This window comes from Drosophila rhopaloa, unplaced genomic scaffold (assembly GCF_018152115.1).
Source record: "Drosophila rhopaloa isolate 14029-0021.01 unplaced genomic scaffold, ASM1815211v1 contig_178, whole genome shotgun sequence".
Lineage (NCBI taxonomy): Eukaryota > Metazoa > Arthropoda > Insecta > Diptera > Drosophilidae > Drosophila > Drosophila rhopaloa.
Window position 1 is genome coordinate 9,295,855 of NW_025335059.1, and position 16,330 is coordinate 9,312,184.

At 40.0% G+C, this 16,330-nt stretch overlaps 2 protein-coding genes across 2 annotated transcripts; both read left to right on the plus strand.

The window, feature by feature from the left end:
* The first annotated feature begins 285 nt into the window (after positions 1 to 285).
* Positions 286 to 2,071, plus strand: LOC108050893 (extensin). Its single transcript, XM_017132800.2, has 2 exons — positions 286 to 511; positions 952 to 2,071. Exons 1-2 carry the CDS (start codon positions 376 to 378, stop codon positions 1,896 to 1,898), a joined length of 1,083 nt encoding a protein of 360 aa, XP_016988289.1. The 5' UTR covers positions 286 to 375; the 3' UTR covers positions 1,899 to 2,071.
* Positions 2,072 to 12,080: 10,009 nt separating this feature from the next.
* LOC108052717 lies at positions 12,081 to 15,500 on the plus strand. The gene is made up of 2 exons (XM_017135184.2): positions 12,081 to 12,118; positions 12,182 to 15,500. The coding sequence occupies exons 1-2, from the start codon at positions 12,100 to 12,102 to the stop codon at positions 15,403 to 15,405; spliced, it is 3,243 nt and encodes a 1,080-aa protein (XP_016990673.2). The 5' UTR covers positions 12,081 to 12,099; the 3' UTR covers positions 15,406 to 15,500.
* The last annotated feature ends 830 nt before the right edge of the window (positions 15,501 to 16,330 follow it).

The window sequence follows — 16,330 nt, forward strand, 5'->3', positions numbered from 1 at the left end:
TCCTGGGAGATTGGATTTGTTGCCGGGTTTGCTCCAATTACTCGCTTGTGTCCATCGAAAGACACGTGTCGCAGACTACTCTCTGCATCCGTATCTGTGTCTTCGGTCTGCGCCGCCATCTCCTCGCTTTTGGCCAAGTTTAAACGCCGCTCTTCGAGTCTCTTTTGATGCTTAATTAAATTCATTTTTTCGTTTACCTTTTGTAATGAGATTTTGAGCACTCAGCGCCGGACATCGAATCATATAAATTCGGTCTGCGGCGACCAACTCAGCATCAGTCGAGCATCGAGCTTCTCCACCGAAGCATCCAATCGAGCCAAAGGATTACGGGTTTACTAAGCAGCCAAGGATTTTCTATTACCAGGAGCAATAGCCATGCGTGTCTCGTCGCTGTTCGTTGTGTGTGTGGCCTCCCTAGTGGCCACCACTTTGGCTCGTCCTGAGCCCCCATCCCCCTACGCCTACCACGGATTACCCCAGCAGCAGAGCCAGCGGGCTTTGCCACTAAATGGTGAGTGCTCAGCTAAGGATTGCCGCCTAAATTTGAGATAATTAAAATCATATCAGTCTGAATAATATGACAATATGTCAAAACATAGTTTAAAGGACGGAATCATATATTTTTGATTTGTTTAAAGCCTAATATCAAATTGACAACTTTAAATATTTAATTTGAATGATTAATTTAAATTAATTCCTTATTTTTGCAATTGTAAATTTTATTTTTCAACAATTCAGTCTTAATTTATTACAAGTGTTTTAAATTTATATTATGAGCAATTTTATATTTCTTTCAACCAAAACTGACTTGGTTTTCCCTTTCAAATATTAATTAAAGACAAATATTATTAGCAGCCAAGAGTATTAATACTAACATTTTCTACTGTGATTTCATATTTTAAAAAGAGTTTTTCTAAACCATTATGTAAATCTTCCCCCTCTTGTGATCAGTTCACCCCGTGGCCCCGCAGATCTACCAATCTCTGCCCCAGGAGCAGTCCTTTGCCAACTTTGCGGCTCCTCAGCAGACCTACCTGCCACCCCAAATGCAGCTGGAACCCCTCGAGCAAGTGCCTCCCACTGCCGCCGCTGCTGAGCCCCTGAACGCCTACGATGACAGCTACAACATGGCCCACCGCCTGTCCGGAGTGCAGCATGCCAGCGGATACAACAACGCGCCCCAGGAGACCAAGGTACACAAGCACATCTACGTCCATGTGCCGCCCAAGGACTTCGAGGAGGAGGATGCCATCCAGACGCGTGTGCACCACCAGCAGGGACCCAAGCAGAAGCACTACAAGATCGTGTTCATCAAGGCGCCATCTGCCCCGGCCATCCGTCAGCCAGTGGTGCCACCACCACCCCAGAACGAGGAGAAGACCCTGATCTATGTGCTGCACAAGAAGCCGGAGCAGGAGCAGGACATCGTGATCCCAACGCCACCACCCACCAAGCCCTCGAAGCCGGAGGTCTACTTCATCAAGTACAAGACCAAGAAGGAGGAGGCCCCCGTCTATGGACCCCCGCCTGCGGAAATGGAGCCCCGTCAGGCCACCGCCGAGGATTTCGCCCCTTTGGCTGAGGTCGCCGATGTCCTGCCACCCACTACTTTGGCTCCCGAGCCGGAGTTGGAACAGCCCGCCGTTCCCGCATCCGTTTATGGCCCACCCACCGCAGCTGCCTACACCGGGGAGGAGATCCAGACCACCTTGTCCGCCCCTGCCAACCAGTACCTGCCCCCTGCCACCGCTCCCGCCGCCCTGGCCATCGAGGAGCCCTCGATGGCGCCCATCGTGGTGGAGGAGCAGCCCGAGCAGCGTCTGGCCCCCATTCCATCCCATGTGCCCGCCACCAGCTACGGTCCTCCCAACCGCTTCTTCCTCAAGAAGCTGAAGTGAAGCACCGGACGCTGACGGAGATGCCTTAGCCAATTTCCCAGTTTGTCGTAGTCTAATGCCCATTGGATGCACCTCTACCCAATCCCCTGCTCCCAATTCACACATGCACACGTGCCACACTTCCCAACACATGCACATATCGTTGTTTGTTCGTTTGTAAAACTTGTTACTTTTGTTTAATTAAAATGTAGATAATAAAAATTCGAATTTATAAAAAAATTAAACCTATATTTATTTGGTAAACAAATTCAGAGTCGCCAGTATACAGAGGTTGAAATAAATACGAACATGTTGGGGATCAAACATTTCATAGTTACGACTAGTTTTGTTCAGAGGACGGTTTTTAATTTTTACTTTTTATTTGGTTGATATATTTATAAATATTTTAAAAACACTTAAAAATGCCTGAAACAGTATAAAAATTGTTATCAGCTCTTATTCTATACCCTTTTAAATTATTTTATTTTACAGTCAATACATTTAAACAACTTTCAGTACTTTCTTTCATCTATGGCAAAAAGCCCCATGCCATTAATATTTTAAGAGAAATACAATAATGAACACCTCGTTTCAGTGATTTAATGACGGCATTAGTCCGTCGAAAATGATAATTGACCTTGTGTGAAGACTTGACCTTGGTGAATTTACAGCCTGCTTAATTGCGTTACGTTTTGTTAATTTCTGCGGTAGGCCCAATGCTGATGGCTTTCCTCATTGCCCTGCAGCCAATAATCGTAATAGTAATGGCCAACATGGTTAGAAGGCTGGTTGTGGCTACGGCAACATGTTGCCAAGATTTCCCGCCAAATCAAACAGTTGGTTTTGGTTACCGGTACTTGCGCAGACCAATGAGGCAACATGTGGGTGGCATTGGCGCCGGCAAAGGAGCAGGAGTGCGCCCGATGTCGGTCGATGTTCGTGGCCGAGTTTCGTGGCCGCCTGATCAGTCAGTCCGTTGAAAAGTCGGATGAAAAATCAGGCAGCACATTCAGTTCGCTTTTTGTGCTCGCTCGAATCGCATCGTTGGTGGGCTTGCTCCTTCACCTTTGTACAAGCGTTCCTCACCCCGTTTGCAAAATTCTATCTAATAAACTCATAAAAAAAAGCATTCAATTAAATTTGGTGATTGGCAATAAACAGCTAAAAAGCAAACAATAAACAATAAACAATTTATAAAAGAGGACTATTCCACGCGGCCAACGGTGCGTGTACGCAATACGGAAAATGAGTGAGTGCAAGTGAAACTGTGACCATTGTTTCAGGTGATTATATCTGGCAGTGACATTGACATTGCCAGTGTCGATTGGCCCACCCTGGAGAGCTCCAGTTCACCCCGCGGCACAGCGCCAGGTGAGTTGTAATGAGCTTTATTTACCTGTTAATTAGCTTGGCCTTTCCGCCGGCATCTGTTGTTTCCGCTCGTTAGCATTTAGCTGAGTTTCACACATCTGGTCGGTCGTTTGGTTCTAGATGGGATTAGGTCGGACACGCGCGTTACAGATTCAATACTTAAATGCATTTTTGAAAAGTATTAAACACTTTTTGTTGGAGCAGAACGGATTAACAATTTTTTAGTTATTTTTTTTCTTTTGGGAATTCCAAGAAAATCTTTCTAAGTTTTTTTTAGTTAAGATATTAGAAAATATATCATTAAAAATATAACCTGTACAAGCAGTTTCTATATTAAAGATCTAATTTAAAGAAAATAATGCATTTTGTTAAAACTAAATAATTTTGTGGTTATTATTTTTACTTCAACTGTTTTGCAAAACAAAGTTGTTGCTTGAATGTCCTTTAAAAATGTGAGGAAATAAAATTGTATCATAAATTTGTATATTACATTACCCTTAGCCTTTACCGGAAATATCATAAATCAGTATTTTCTTGTGCTGTAGCAGCGTAGAGGTTTAGTTGTACGTATAAAATATAAAGCATACGCAACGTTGTCGCTGCTGTCTGTGTAAATATTGCAGGAAACGGACTTTAGCCGGTCTTATCCTCTTAGTTAACCACTAATTTGCTTTTGTTGACAATGGACACCAAAACGTGGCTAGTTAAGTATAAATTATGCACCACGCTATCGAAATGGAGTGGCTTCTACGCCTTAGTGCCTTCATAAGCTTGCTTCTTGTGCGAATTATTTTTTTCAGGTGAACGCATATTTTATTATCAATTTGCAATGTCCGCAATCAATATTAATACAGCGAACACTTTGGCTGTATTAATATACTCAACCAAACGGCGGAGGCGGCACGTCATGTCCATGAGCATCATAAATAATAATAAATTCAATTCCAGACATCCGTTCACATTCGTTTTTTTTTTTTTTTTTTTTAACATTTGCATATTATTTATTGGATCTTCTCTGAATTGAGACTAACAATAAGTATATAGAATCTTAAATTAAAAAGCTATCTGACAGTCAAGGTGACTGGCGCGAAAATTTAGGGGCTCTAATGACTATTGCTGAGCTGGAAGGTCATTGCGTTGCAATCGGGTCCGGATGGAAGCCCTGGCTAGGCCCCTGGCGAGCTGGTTTGGATGAGAAGTTAGCTTGGTGTGGTAGGACGCTTTTTGTTTTGATATTTCATCTTTTACGGGTAGAATGCCAAGATCTCTGTGGATGTTGTCGTTCCGAACATACCAAGGTGCCCCAGTGATAGTTCTCAGGATTTTTGATTGTGCTCGCTGAATAATGTCGATGTTGCTGCTGCTCGCGTTTCCCCACAATTGGGAGCCGTAGGTCCAGACTGGCTTAAGCGTTGAATTGTAGAGCAGGACCTTGAAGTCCAGGCAGAGGGGGGAGCGCGCTTAAAAGCCAATGGAGACTGTTTGATTTTAGTTTTAGGTGAATTTTCTTAGCTTCGATATGTCTCCGCCATGTAAGTCTCCTGTCTAGGTGGATGCCAAGGTACGTTACATCGTCAGCTTGTGGAAGTGGCGTGTTATTCAGGGTTAGCGGGGGACACGTTTGTCTGTTAAGAGTAAACGTTATGTGTTTACACTTTTGCGCATTTATTTTTATACGCCAGTCTGATAACCACCTCTCCACTACAACGAGATGATCAGCTAGTAGTGCTGTTGCTTGAGTTGGGCATTTGGACCGACTTATGATCGCGGTATCGTCTGCGAATGTAGAAGTAGTTAGCCGCTCGTTCGTGGGAATATCTGCGGTGTAGAGGAGAAATAGAGTTGGACCAAGGGCGCTACCTTGGGGAACTCCAGCCTCTATAGCGTAGTCATCGGATGTTGTGGTGTTGCATCTCACGGCGAAGGCTCTGTTGTAAAGGTACGATTCCAGAATCCTGTGAGTGTTTCCTGGCAGGATCGTTCTGATTTTATGGATAAGGCCATCAAGCCAGACTCGGTCGAAAGCCTGTGCAACGTCAAGGAATACCGCACTGCAGTATTCCCGAAGCTCGAATGCAGTCCTTATTTCTGTTGTTAATCTGTTGACTTGCTCTATTGTTCCATGGCTTTCTCGAAAGCCAAATTGATGTGCTGGAATAACGTTGTGCTCTTTCAGATATGGAATGATGCGCGTCAGAAGGCATTTTTCGAGCAGTTTTGACAGACACGAGAGTAAACTTATCGGTCTATACGAAGCTGGTATTGTGTGATCTTTCCCTGGCTTTGGGATCATTATGATTACCGATTTTTTCCATTTTTTTGGGAAATAGCCAAGTCGTGTAATCCCGTTGAAGAGTTTACAAATAACCTCAACTGCACAGTTTGGAAGTTCGATTAACATTTTGGGAGTTATTTGATCACCGCCTGGGGCCTTTTTTTGGTTTCAATTGCTCGCTGATTACTTTTGCAATTTCATTTGGTTGAAACAGAATTGGCTCCGTCTCAGATTCAATTCGAATTGACGGCGACGGTAGTGCGAATGAATTAGTTGCAGGGTTTGGCTGAAAAACATTTCGAAGGTGTAAAGCAAATGTACAAGCTCTGTCTTTGTCGCTTCTGGCCCAGCTGCCTGAAGAGTCTCTTATGGGGATTACTGTTTCGGCCGGCGCACTTAGTTTTGGGTGGGCCCTCCACAAGGGATGCTTAGTGCTGGTGGGTGAAAGTTTCTCAATGTACTGGCGTTGTGCTTTTTCTTCTTCTTGCCTTAGAGCCCTGGTAAGTCTGCGACCAGCTTCTTTAAGACTTTGTTTTGGGGATGGCGATCTGCTGGTTTGCCAAGTAAGTCTCAAACGTCTTTTCTCCAGAACAAGCTGTTCGATTTCATGGTTAGTCTTGTGTTGGTGTGTGTGCCCATCCCTCCCTTGCGGTGTTGAGACTTTGGCTGCTGCGACGAGTACAGACTCCAGGGCATCGGCGTAGCAGTCGATGTCCTCCTTGATGTTGAGCTGTGGAGTCGTTCGTTTTTTTTAAAGAGAGTTTCGGACACGAATTCACAATTGACCGCCCCCACTTGTTACGCCTTTATGAATTTTTTACAGCTTGCAGTTTTGCAGCAGGAAAATGAATTTTTAAATTTGAATCACCGAGATTTTTCTTAAACTGGTAAACGGTGAAAATTAAAGGTGACAAATAAATCTTTGGCGATTTGAAAATGTGTGCAAACTTAATTTTGCCTTAACCGCAGAAATTTGCAAATAATATGTCAGTCAATATTAATTATTATAGTTTTATTCTCCTAAATGCCAATTGTTTGTCCAACAATTCTGCATCAATAAACTGATAACAGCCACTGACAGTTTATTTTGTTGCGAATCGGACATGTTGGAAAAAGCATCAACATAAACAACTCCTTTGTCAAATATTTATTCGTTTCCGATATCTTGTTATCACACGACATATGTCAACTGATTTAATTTCTCAGGTACATGTTTAACATTGCGACAACACAAAACAAATAACTCTCAACTTTTATAGTAATTCTTGAAAAAATAGGTTTTGTTTTTTTTTTACTTTTCAAAACAGTAAATTGAACAAAATTAAGTAAGATGGCAAAGCAAATAATTCGACACATCGATGTAAATTTTCTGTGGAGTTATTTTTGTTTTTACCAGGACTTAAATGCGTCTTTAAAGCACTTAGAATGCTGTCAAGAATGTTGCGAACATGTATACTTGTATAACAAAAAAAACGATATGACGGCAACAAATTGAGTTTGTTTACTTTTAAAACACAAAAAAACACCTGGGCGAAAGTTTCAAACAGTTGACTGACTGAAGGTACAAAAAAGTAGTGTTTATAAAATTTGATTTTGGAGAGGCAGGAGGGCGAGATTAAGTTAGTGCTCATCTCAAACGGCTTTGGCAATAATACCAAAAACAATCTGCAAGATGCATTGAGATTGATGCCAGCCGAGCGCAATATTAAATTCTTTACCTCGAAGTGTGCTCTCTGCCTAACCAAGAGTTTTGTTTGACCCCAAAAAAGTTTTAAGTCATTCAGAAATTTGTGGAAAGATTGGCTCTCGTTGTAATATTGCCTTTTCAATTTCAAGAATTTTACGGCATTCCTGTCTTACCAAGCGGGCTTATCTTACAGTTGTAATGAGCTTTATTTACCTGCTAATCAGCTTGGCCTTTCCGCCGGCATCTGTTGTTTCCGCTCGTTAGCATTTAGCTGAGTTTCACACATCTGGTCGGTCGTTTGGTTCTAGGTGGGATTAGCTCGGGGCACATGACCAGAAATCATGGACAAAACACCTGTCTGATGTGTCAAATTAGGTTTCCATGCGTCCAGGACACGAGCGACATACATTCAATACTTAAATGCATTTTCGAAAAGCATTAAACGCTTTTTATTGCCTGCACAGTCAACACTTTTAAATTAAGATGATGCAGAACGGATTATCCATTTTTTTTAGAGATTTTTTCATTTGCGAATTACTAGAAAATATGTCTAAGTATCCTTTAGTTAAAATCTGAGAAAATATATCATTGAAAATATAAACCTGTATAAGCAGTTTCCACTTTAAAGATCTAATTAAAAGAAAATAATGTAATTTGTTAAAACTAGAATATACAATAATTTGGTGGTTGTTATTTTTACTTCAACTGTTTTGCAAAACAAAGTTGTTGCTTGAATGTCCTTTAAAAATGTGAGGAAATAAAATTGTATCATAAATTTGTATATTACATTACCCTTAGCCTTTACCGGAAATATAATAAATCAGTATTTTCTTGTGCTGTAGCAGCAGTTGTACGTAAAAAATATAAAGCATACGCAACGTTGTCGCTGCTGTCTGTGTAAATATTGCAGCAAACGGACTTAAGCCGGTCTTATCCCATAAGTTTTTTAATAATTTGCTTTTCGATAACAATGGACAACAAAACGTAGTCTGGTTAATTATAAATTTGCAGCATTCTACCGAAATGGAGTAGCCTTTACGCCTTGGTGCTTACAAAAGCTTGCTTCTTGTGAGAATTATTTTATTCAAGTGAACGCATATTTTATTATTAATTTGCAATGTCCGCATTGTAACGCTCCTACAGACTTTTCATGTTTAATTGGCCTCCATTGGACTAAGGCAGAAAAATTGCTTTGGGCCTCTACTTGTTTAAGTCTCTTTACTGCATCGACACTCTTGTGTCGGTTTATGTGTCGGTTTAATGTCGACGCGTGTCGGGCGTTGTACACAGATTTATTGCCGCTTTTGACTAGCTATTATCTGTTTGCCTTGTCTACATGTTACTGACTCTGGTTTATTGATACAACCAACACTTCCCGCTTTGTGGCATTTGCATATGTCCCGGCTGATCGGAGGGATCCGCCAAAATCAATATTAATACAGCGAACACTTTGGTTGTATTAATATACTCAACCAAACGGCGGAGGCGGCACGTCATGTCCATGAGCATCATAAATAATAATAAATTCAATTCCAGACATCCGTTCACATTCGTTTTTTTGAGAGAGAGTTTCGGACACGAATTTACAATTGACCGTCCCCACTTGTTACGCATTTATGATTTTTTACAGTTTGTAGTTTTACAGCAGGAAAATGAATTTTAAATTTAAATCACCAAGATTTTTCTTAAACTGGCAAACGGTGAAAATTAAAGTTGCGATTTGAAAATGTGTGTAAATTTAATTTTGCTTTTACAGTACAAATAATATGTCAGTCAATATTTCAATAAAAGCTTAATTTTTATAGTTTTATTCACCTATATGCCAATTTTGCATCATTAAACTGATAACAGCCATTGACAGTTTATTTTGTAAATAAACTAGCTTGTGGCGAATCGGACATGTTGGAAAAAGAACAAACATAAACAACTCCTTTGCCAAATATTTATTCGTTTCCGATATCTTGTTATCACACGACATATGTCCACTGATTAAATTTCTCAGGTTCATGTTTAACATTGCGACAAAACAAAACAAAATGCAACTTTTTATAGTAATTCTTGAATAAATAGGTTTTGTTTTTTTTTTACTTTTTAAAACAGTAAATTGAACAAAATTAAGTAAGATGGCAAAGCAAATAATTCGACACATCGATGTAAATTTTCTGTGGAGTTATTTTTGTTTTTACCAGGACTTAAATGCGTCTTTAAAGCACTTAGAATGCTGTCAAGAATGTTGCGAACATGTATACTTGTATAGCAAGAGAAATGATATGACGGCAACAAATTGAATTTGTTTACTTTTAAAACACAAAAAAACACCTGTGCGAAAGTTTCAAACAGTTGACTGACTGAAGGTACAAAAAAGTAGTGTTTATAAAATTTGATTTTGGAGAGGCAGGAGGGCGAGATTAAGTTAGTGCTCATCTCAAACGGCTTTTGCAATAAAACCCAAAACAATCTGCAAGATGCATTGAGATTGATGCTAGCCGAGCGCAATATTAAAAATTGTTTACCTCGAACTTAGCTCTTTGCCTAACCATGTGTTTTGTTTGCCCCCAAAAAAGTTTTAAGTCATTCAGAAATTTGTGGAGAGAGTGGCTCTCGTTGTAATATTGCCTTTTCAATTTCAAGAATTTTACGGCATTCCTGTCTTACCAAGCGGGCTTATCTTACAGACAGCTTCGAAATATATGCAAATGCTCTTATAAATAGTGTTGAAGCAAATACTGATGCAGGCTGGGAAACAACAGGTCGTATGTGAATTTAATTTAATTTGTGTCAAGAATTTAAATAGAAATACAGTTACTTAGGACCTGTTAAATTATAACAATATGCTTTAAATATTTTTAAAAGAATTTCAAGCGTGATTTCTGGAATTCAAATTTTCTTTTTTCCATTTTACCATTACTGGAAGGCGAAAAAGTGAGATATAGAAAACGTACATGTGGAAAGCAATCGCTTTTCCACCCTTTTTCCCGAAGAACCTTTGTCAAATAAAAATAAGTCAACCAAATTTGGATTTTATTGTGAATTAGGCATTTTGTCATAAAGCGAAATGGGAAGCGGAGCCAGGTTTGCACTATGTTTAATTATACCCGTTACTCGTAGAGTAAAAGGGTATATTGTATTCGTGCAAAAGTATGTAACAGCTAGAAGGAAGCGTTTCCGACCCTATAAAGTATATATATTCTTGATCAGGATCACTAGCGGAGTCGATCTAGCCATGTCCGTCTGTCCGTCTGTCCGTCTGTCTGTCCGTCTGTCTGTCTGTCGTATGAACGCTGAGATCTCGGAAACTATAAAAGCTAGAAGATTGGCATTTTGCATGTAGATTTTGAAGTTCCTCGCAGCGCAAGTTTGTTTCAAAATGGTGCCCGCCCCTTTAACGCCCACAATCGCTTATATACGATTTTAAAAATTTAAATATTTCGGAAAGTAAAATGCAGTTTTATTGTGTTTATCAATACATATCGAAATGTGAAGAAATGTTTCAAATCGGACCATTCGTTAAAAGTTATGGTGATCAAAGTTTCTATCTCCATCTCCCTCCACTCCTTTACCTGAGTAACTATCTGATAGTGGGCCCCGACTATAGCGTTCTCTCTTGTTTTAATAGAAGTCCAGCCAAGCCTAAACCAATTTTTTTATGCGACGGCAACATAATCCTTTGACATTGGCCTGTGAATTATTACAGCTGTTGTAGATAGAAATGGGGCCTTGATTATGAAAGACAAGTGAGCCGAGCAAATGGCTTCGCGGGCTGCCTTTGTGCACTTTGAATGCGAAAATGCACAAAGAGAAAAATCTAAAAGTATTACAATCAAAAAGTTTAGGGTTCCTTAAAAATTATCTTAAATTATTTGTCAGAACTAACATTAAAAACTTTCGCTGTGTAGAATAGGACATTGGCATTTCAATTTACTTTGACTGAAATGTCCTTTTTTTAAGAATCTTGCAACGCAGATTGGCAAAGAAAAACAAACCAGCAAGAACGAGGTTCAACTCCCTAAGCTGCGACAATTGTTGACACTTTTTAGTTGACACAGTTGTCCACATTCAGCTCGTTTTCACAATTTCCCAAGGACTCGTGTCATCATACCTTTAGGTCATTTGGGAAACGAACCTCCAAAAAAGCTCGAGAACGCGTGATTGAAAATCTCTACAAAAAAGGGCATCTAAGAAATGATTCCCTTTTGAACAACAAACGGAATATTTAGAGGGCGATTGTTGATAGTTTGGTCGAAACCCCGACTGCCATTAATGAATTTTTAAAATGTTTTCTGCAAGTAATCAAATAAATCTAGAGAAAATCAATGGCAAAAAGGCGCCGCTGGGTTCCTGTCGTATGTTAATTTCTTAGTTGCCGTTATTGGAAATTCAAGAGAAAACCTGAAATCGAACAAGTAGTGGATAAAAAAATATGCAAATAAGTTGACAACAAGTGTGATTCCAACCGTGCTTTACACATTCCGGGTATTGTCATTCATCAAACTGAAAATTGCGTTTTTAGTATGAAAAAATTTTGGTTATTTAAGATATCGCCATCAAATAATAAAATAGCCATGCAAACAGAAAGGACCCAAAAGACAACTTTAAAGGTCTAAGTCAGTTGTCTCTTGGGTCCTTCAAGCTTACATTGTTACATTATTATTGGATGGCGATTATTTAGCCTTTTATAAATATTTTCGTGGCTGAGTCATTTGTCAAAACATTTTCTCACACATTTTCTATTTGCCACTTATAAAGGGACATAAGTACCATCTTTAAGATAAGGTCATCACTCTAACTTATCAGTATTTACAAAAGTGCTAATGGAGCTGCAGTATAAAAGCTTAAACTTCATGGAACGCCTCTCATTGAAAAAATTTAAGAACGTGAAGTTGGAACCGATGCGGATGATATACTACGGTGAGAAAAATTTACCCCAAAAAGAATAAATCAAAAAAACTAATGGATTTTTCCCTGGCTCAGTGTGTTCTATGTGGGCATTGATATGCTTGATGCGTACATCTTCAGCATCCGTCATTAAGGATTCCGTGAAATGTACCGAGGGCTTAGTCGCAGCCGACATCGATGATTGTGCCAGCTATTTTCAGTGCCTCGATGATGAAGCAGTGCACATAAATTGCCCCAATGGAAGTTATTTTGAGGCCAATAATGAGGTTTGTGTGGTGGATGAGTTTGAAATCTGCCCTACTTCAACAAGAAAATGTTTTGAGGGAGATCTTTTCGTAGATTTCAATGATTGCGCTGCATACATGATTTGTTTACGTGGAAATCTGGTAAAAGAAAAGTGTCCTCTTGGAAGTTATTTTAATATTATATCAAAAAGCTGCCGCCTGGATAGAAGAGCAGTGTGCACTCCCCAAAGAGAAATATGTAAGGAAGGAGAAAGAACAGAGGACTCCAAGGACTGCGCCGGCTATCTTGAGTGTGCAAGAGGCGCCCTTGTAAAGAAAAAGTGTCCCAGTGGAAGCTACTTTGAAGCCATTTTCAAACTCTGCCAAGTGGATGAGAAAGGCGTCTGTTCGACTTCCTCGAATCATTGCAGTGAAGGAGAGGTTCAAGTAGCTCCTAATAACTGCGCTGGTTATCTTACCTGTCAAAACGGAAAACTGGAAACTAAAAGTTGTCCCAATGGTAGTTATTTTGAATCCACTTTGAAAAGCTGTGTTGTCGATGGGAATGGCGTTTGTGTTGGGGCACCGGTAAGATGCACAGAAGAACAGGTTTATTTGGATCCCAAAAACTGTGCAGGATACCTTAAGTGCATCGGTGGTGAACTCGTGGAGGAGCAGTGTCCCAGTGGCACTTATTATGATTTCAAACTGGAAGCATGTTTGCCCGACAGTGATGGTGCTTGTGTCACTAACATCAAACTTTGTTTTGAAGGATTTCGAGAAAAAGATCCCCGGGATCGCTCTGGGTACACGCAATGCATACGAGGTAAGGTTGAATATATGAAGTGCGATCCTGGGAGATACTTCAATGTGACTCAACAAGATTGCCTCATTGATGCTGGTGAAGTGTGTAGGAAGTCGGAAGCGGTACAACACAAGATTGAAGTACAACATGAATATAAGGAGAGTTCTGTTGGTGATTTCCATCAGAATACCGGAAGTACAATTTCCGATTTCCATCAGAACTCTGAGAGTACTGTGACCGAACCAAATCAATACACGGAAAGTTCTGTTTCAGATTTACATCAATATTCGGAGAGTACTGTTGCTGAATTGAGTCAATACACTAAAAACACTGTTGCAGATCAGGATCAATATACAGAGAGTACTGTGGCTGAAATAACTCAATACACGGAAAGTTCTATTAAGGATTTGCTAAAATTCACGGAGAGTACTGTTGCAGACCTAAGTCAATACACTGAAAGCATTGTTGCAGATCAGGATGAATATACGGAGAGTATTGTTACCGAGTTAACTCAATTCACCGAAAGCACTACTGCAGATTTATATCAATTTACCGAGAGCACTGTTGCTGAATTGAGTCAATATACTGAAAGCACTGTTTTAGATCTTTTCCAATATACGGAGAGTACTGTTGCGGATTTAAGTCAATACACTGAAAACATTGGGGCAGATTTGCATCAATATACAGAGAGCACTGTTGCTGAATCGAATCAATACACTGAAAGCACTGTTGCACATCCGGATCAATATACGGAAAGTACTGTTGCTGAATTCAATAAATTCACCGAAAGCACTACTGCAGATTTATATCAATATACGGAGAGCACTGTGGCTGAATTGAGTCCATACACTGAAAGCACTGTTGTAGATCTTTTTCGATATACGGAGAGTACTGTTGCAGAATTAAGTCAATACACTGAAAGCATTGGTCCAGATTTGCTTCAATATACGGAGAGCACTGTTGCTGAATCGAGTCTATATACTGAAAGCACTGTTGTAGATCTTTTCCAATATACGGAGAGTACTGTTGCGGATTTAAGTCAATTCACCGAAAGCACTACTGCAGATTTATATCAATATACCGAGAGCACTTTTGCTGCATTAAGTCAATACACCGAAAGCATTTTTGCAGATTTGTATCAATATACGGAGAGCACTGTTGCTGAATCAAGTCAATACACTGAAAGCACTGTTGCAGATCAGGATCAATATACGGACAGTACTGTTGCTGAATTCAATCAATTCACCGATAGCACTACTGCAGATTTGTATCAATATACGGAGAGCACTGTTGCTAAACTAGAACAATCCACCGAAAGCACTGATTTACATCAATTTACGGATGGTATTGTTCCTAAATTAAATCAATACACGGATATTATAAAATATGCGCAGAGTACTGTCGGCCATTTGCCGACAACTGTTCCTTTTCTGCAGCTGCCCACTTTCGACCCACTTGCAAAGTGCACAGAAGGACAGCAGAAATTGGATCCCAATAACTGTGCAGGTTACCTTAAATGCATAAATGGAACACTAAAGGAGCAATTGTGTCCTAGTGGCTTTTACTTCGATTCCAATTTGAAAGCCTGTTTTGTGGATAGTAGTGCTATGTGTATCACTAATATTAAATTTTGTATTGAAGGAGTTCGCGAACAAGATCCACAGGACTGCGCTGGATACAGACAGTGCATTGAAAGTCAGGTTCAAAGTCGCAGATGTCCCAGCGGAAGTTACTTCAATGTGGCCGAGAGGGATTGCCTTGTTGATGAATATAAAGTGTGTGTCAAGACAGAAGAGAACAGTTTTACCGATTTGCAATCTAGTGATTCTGATCAGCAGATATTCCTATCCGATAAAACCTGCGTATTGGACGTCAATGGATTGTGCATTGAGTCACTTCCAAAATGCCGAGAAGGACAGCTAAAACTAAACCCCAATAATTGTGCAGGGTACATGAAATGCATAGATGGAGTACTAAAGGAAAGACTGTGTCCCAGTGGTGCCTACTACGAGCCCCAACTGAAGGCCTGTTTGGTGGATAGGAGGGGTATTTGTGTCACTAATATCGAAGATTGTGTGGAAGGACTTCGCGAAGAAGATCCCCAGGATTGTGCTGGCTACAGACAATGCATTCGAGGTGAGGTCCAAAACTTGAAGTGTCCTTCTGGAAGTTATTTTAGCGTGCCCCAAAGAGATTGCATTGTTGACGTTTATGAAGTGTGCGTAAATACAGGATTGAAATACTACGAGTATTACTCTCAACATAAGTAAAGTCGACTTTCAATCTAGCAATAATGTTCTGGAATTGCTCCTAGGTGATAAGATGACAACTAGTAAACCTGAAAGCAAAACCCTTGGAAAAGAAGACGATAAAAACAAGAGAGAACGCTATAGTCGGTTGCCCCGACTATCAGATACCCGTTACTCAGGTAAAGGGAGTGCGAGGGAGATGGAGATAGAAACTTTGATCACGCATAACTTTTTAACGAATGGTCCGATTTGAAAAATTTCTTCTACATTTCGATAGGTATTGATAAACACAATAAAACTGCATTTTTACTTTTCCGAAATATTTAAAGTTTTAAAATCGTATATAAGCGATTGTGGGCGTTAAAGGAGGCGTGGCACCATTTTGAAACAAACTTGCGCTGCATAGGAACTTCTAAAATCTACATGCAAATGCCAATCTTCTAGTCTTATAGTTTCCGAGATCTCGCGTTCTACGGACAGACAGACAGACACAGACAGACAGACAGACGGACAGACAGACGGACGACAGACGGACAGACGGACATGGCTAGATCGACTCGGCTAGTGATCCTGATCAAGAATATATATACTTTATAGGGTCGGAAACGCTTCCTTCTAGCTGTTACATACTTTTGCACGAATACAATATACCCTTTTACTCTACGAGTAACGGGTATAATAATGGCGCTTTTTCTAAAAAATACATCCGGAAAATTATACTCATATTATAGACGAATAAATTGGCATGAATAATAAATAAGCTCATACGATAAGTTCCAAATTAATAAATCAAATTAATTGGTAAGTAGCCATTTGGTAGCTGGGACTTTTCGGAAAGTTTTTTATTGCCGTCATCGAAAACAGCAGTGACTGGTGGTAATGCGATAAGAAAACTTTTGTACTAGTCAGCATGTTCTCTGTCTCAATCTTTATCAGATAATAGATT

What these genes read in the sequence shown, in the direction of transcription:
- LOC108050893 (XM_017132800.2), top strand. Translation starts at nt 376, where the DNA reads ATGCGTGTCTCGTCGCTGTTCGTTGTGTGTGTGGCCTCCCTAGTGGCC. An exon ending in GCGGGCTTTGCCACTAAATG is followed by an intron (nt 512 to 951) that starts GTGAGTGCTCAG and finishes TCTTGTGATCAG; the next exon opens with TTCACCCCGTGGCCCCGCAG.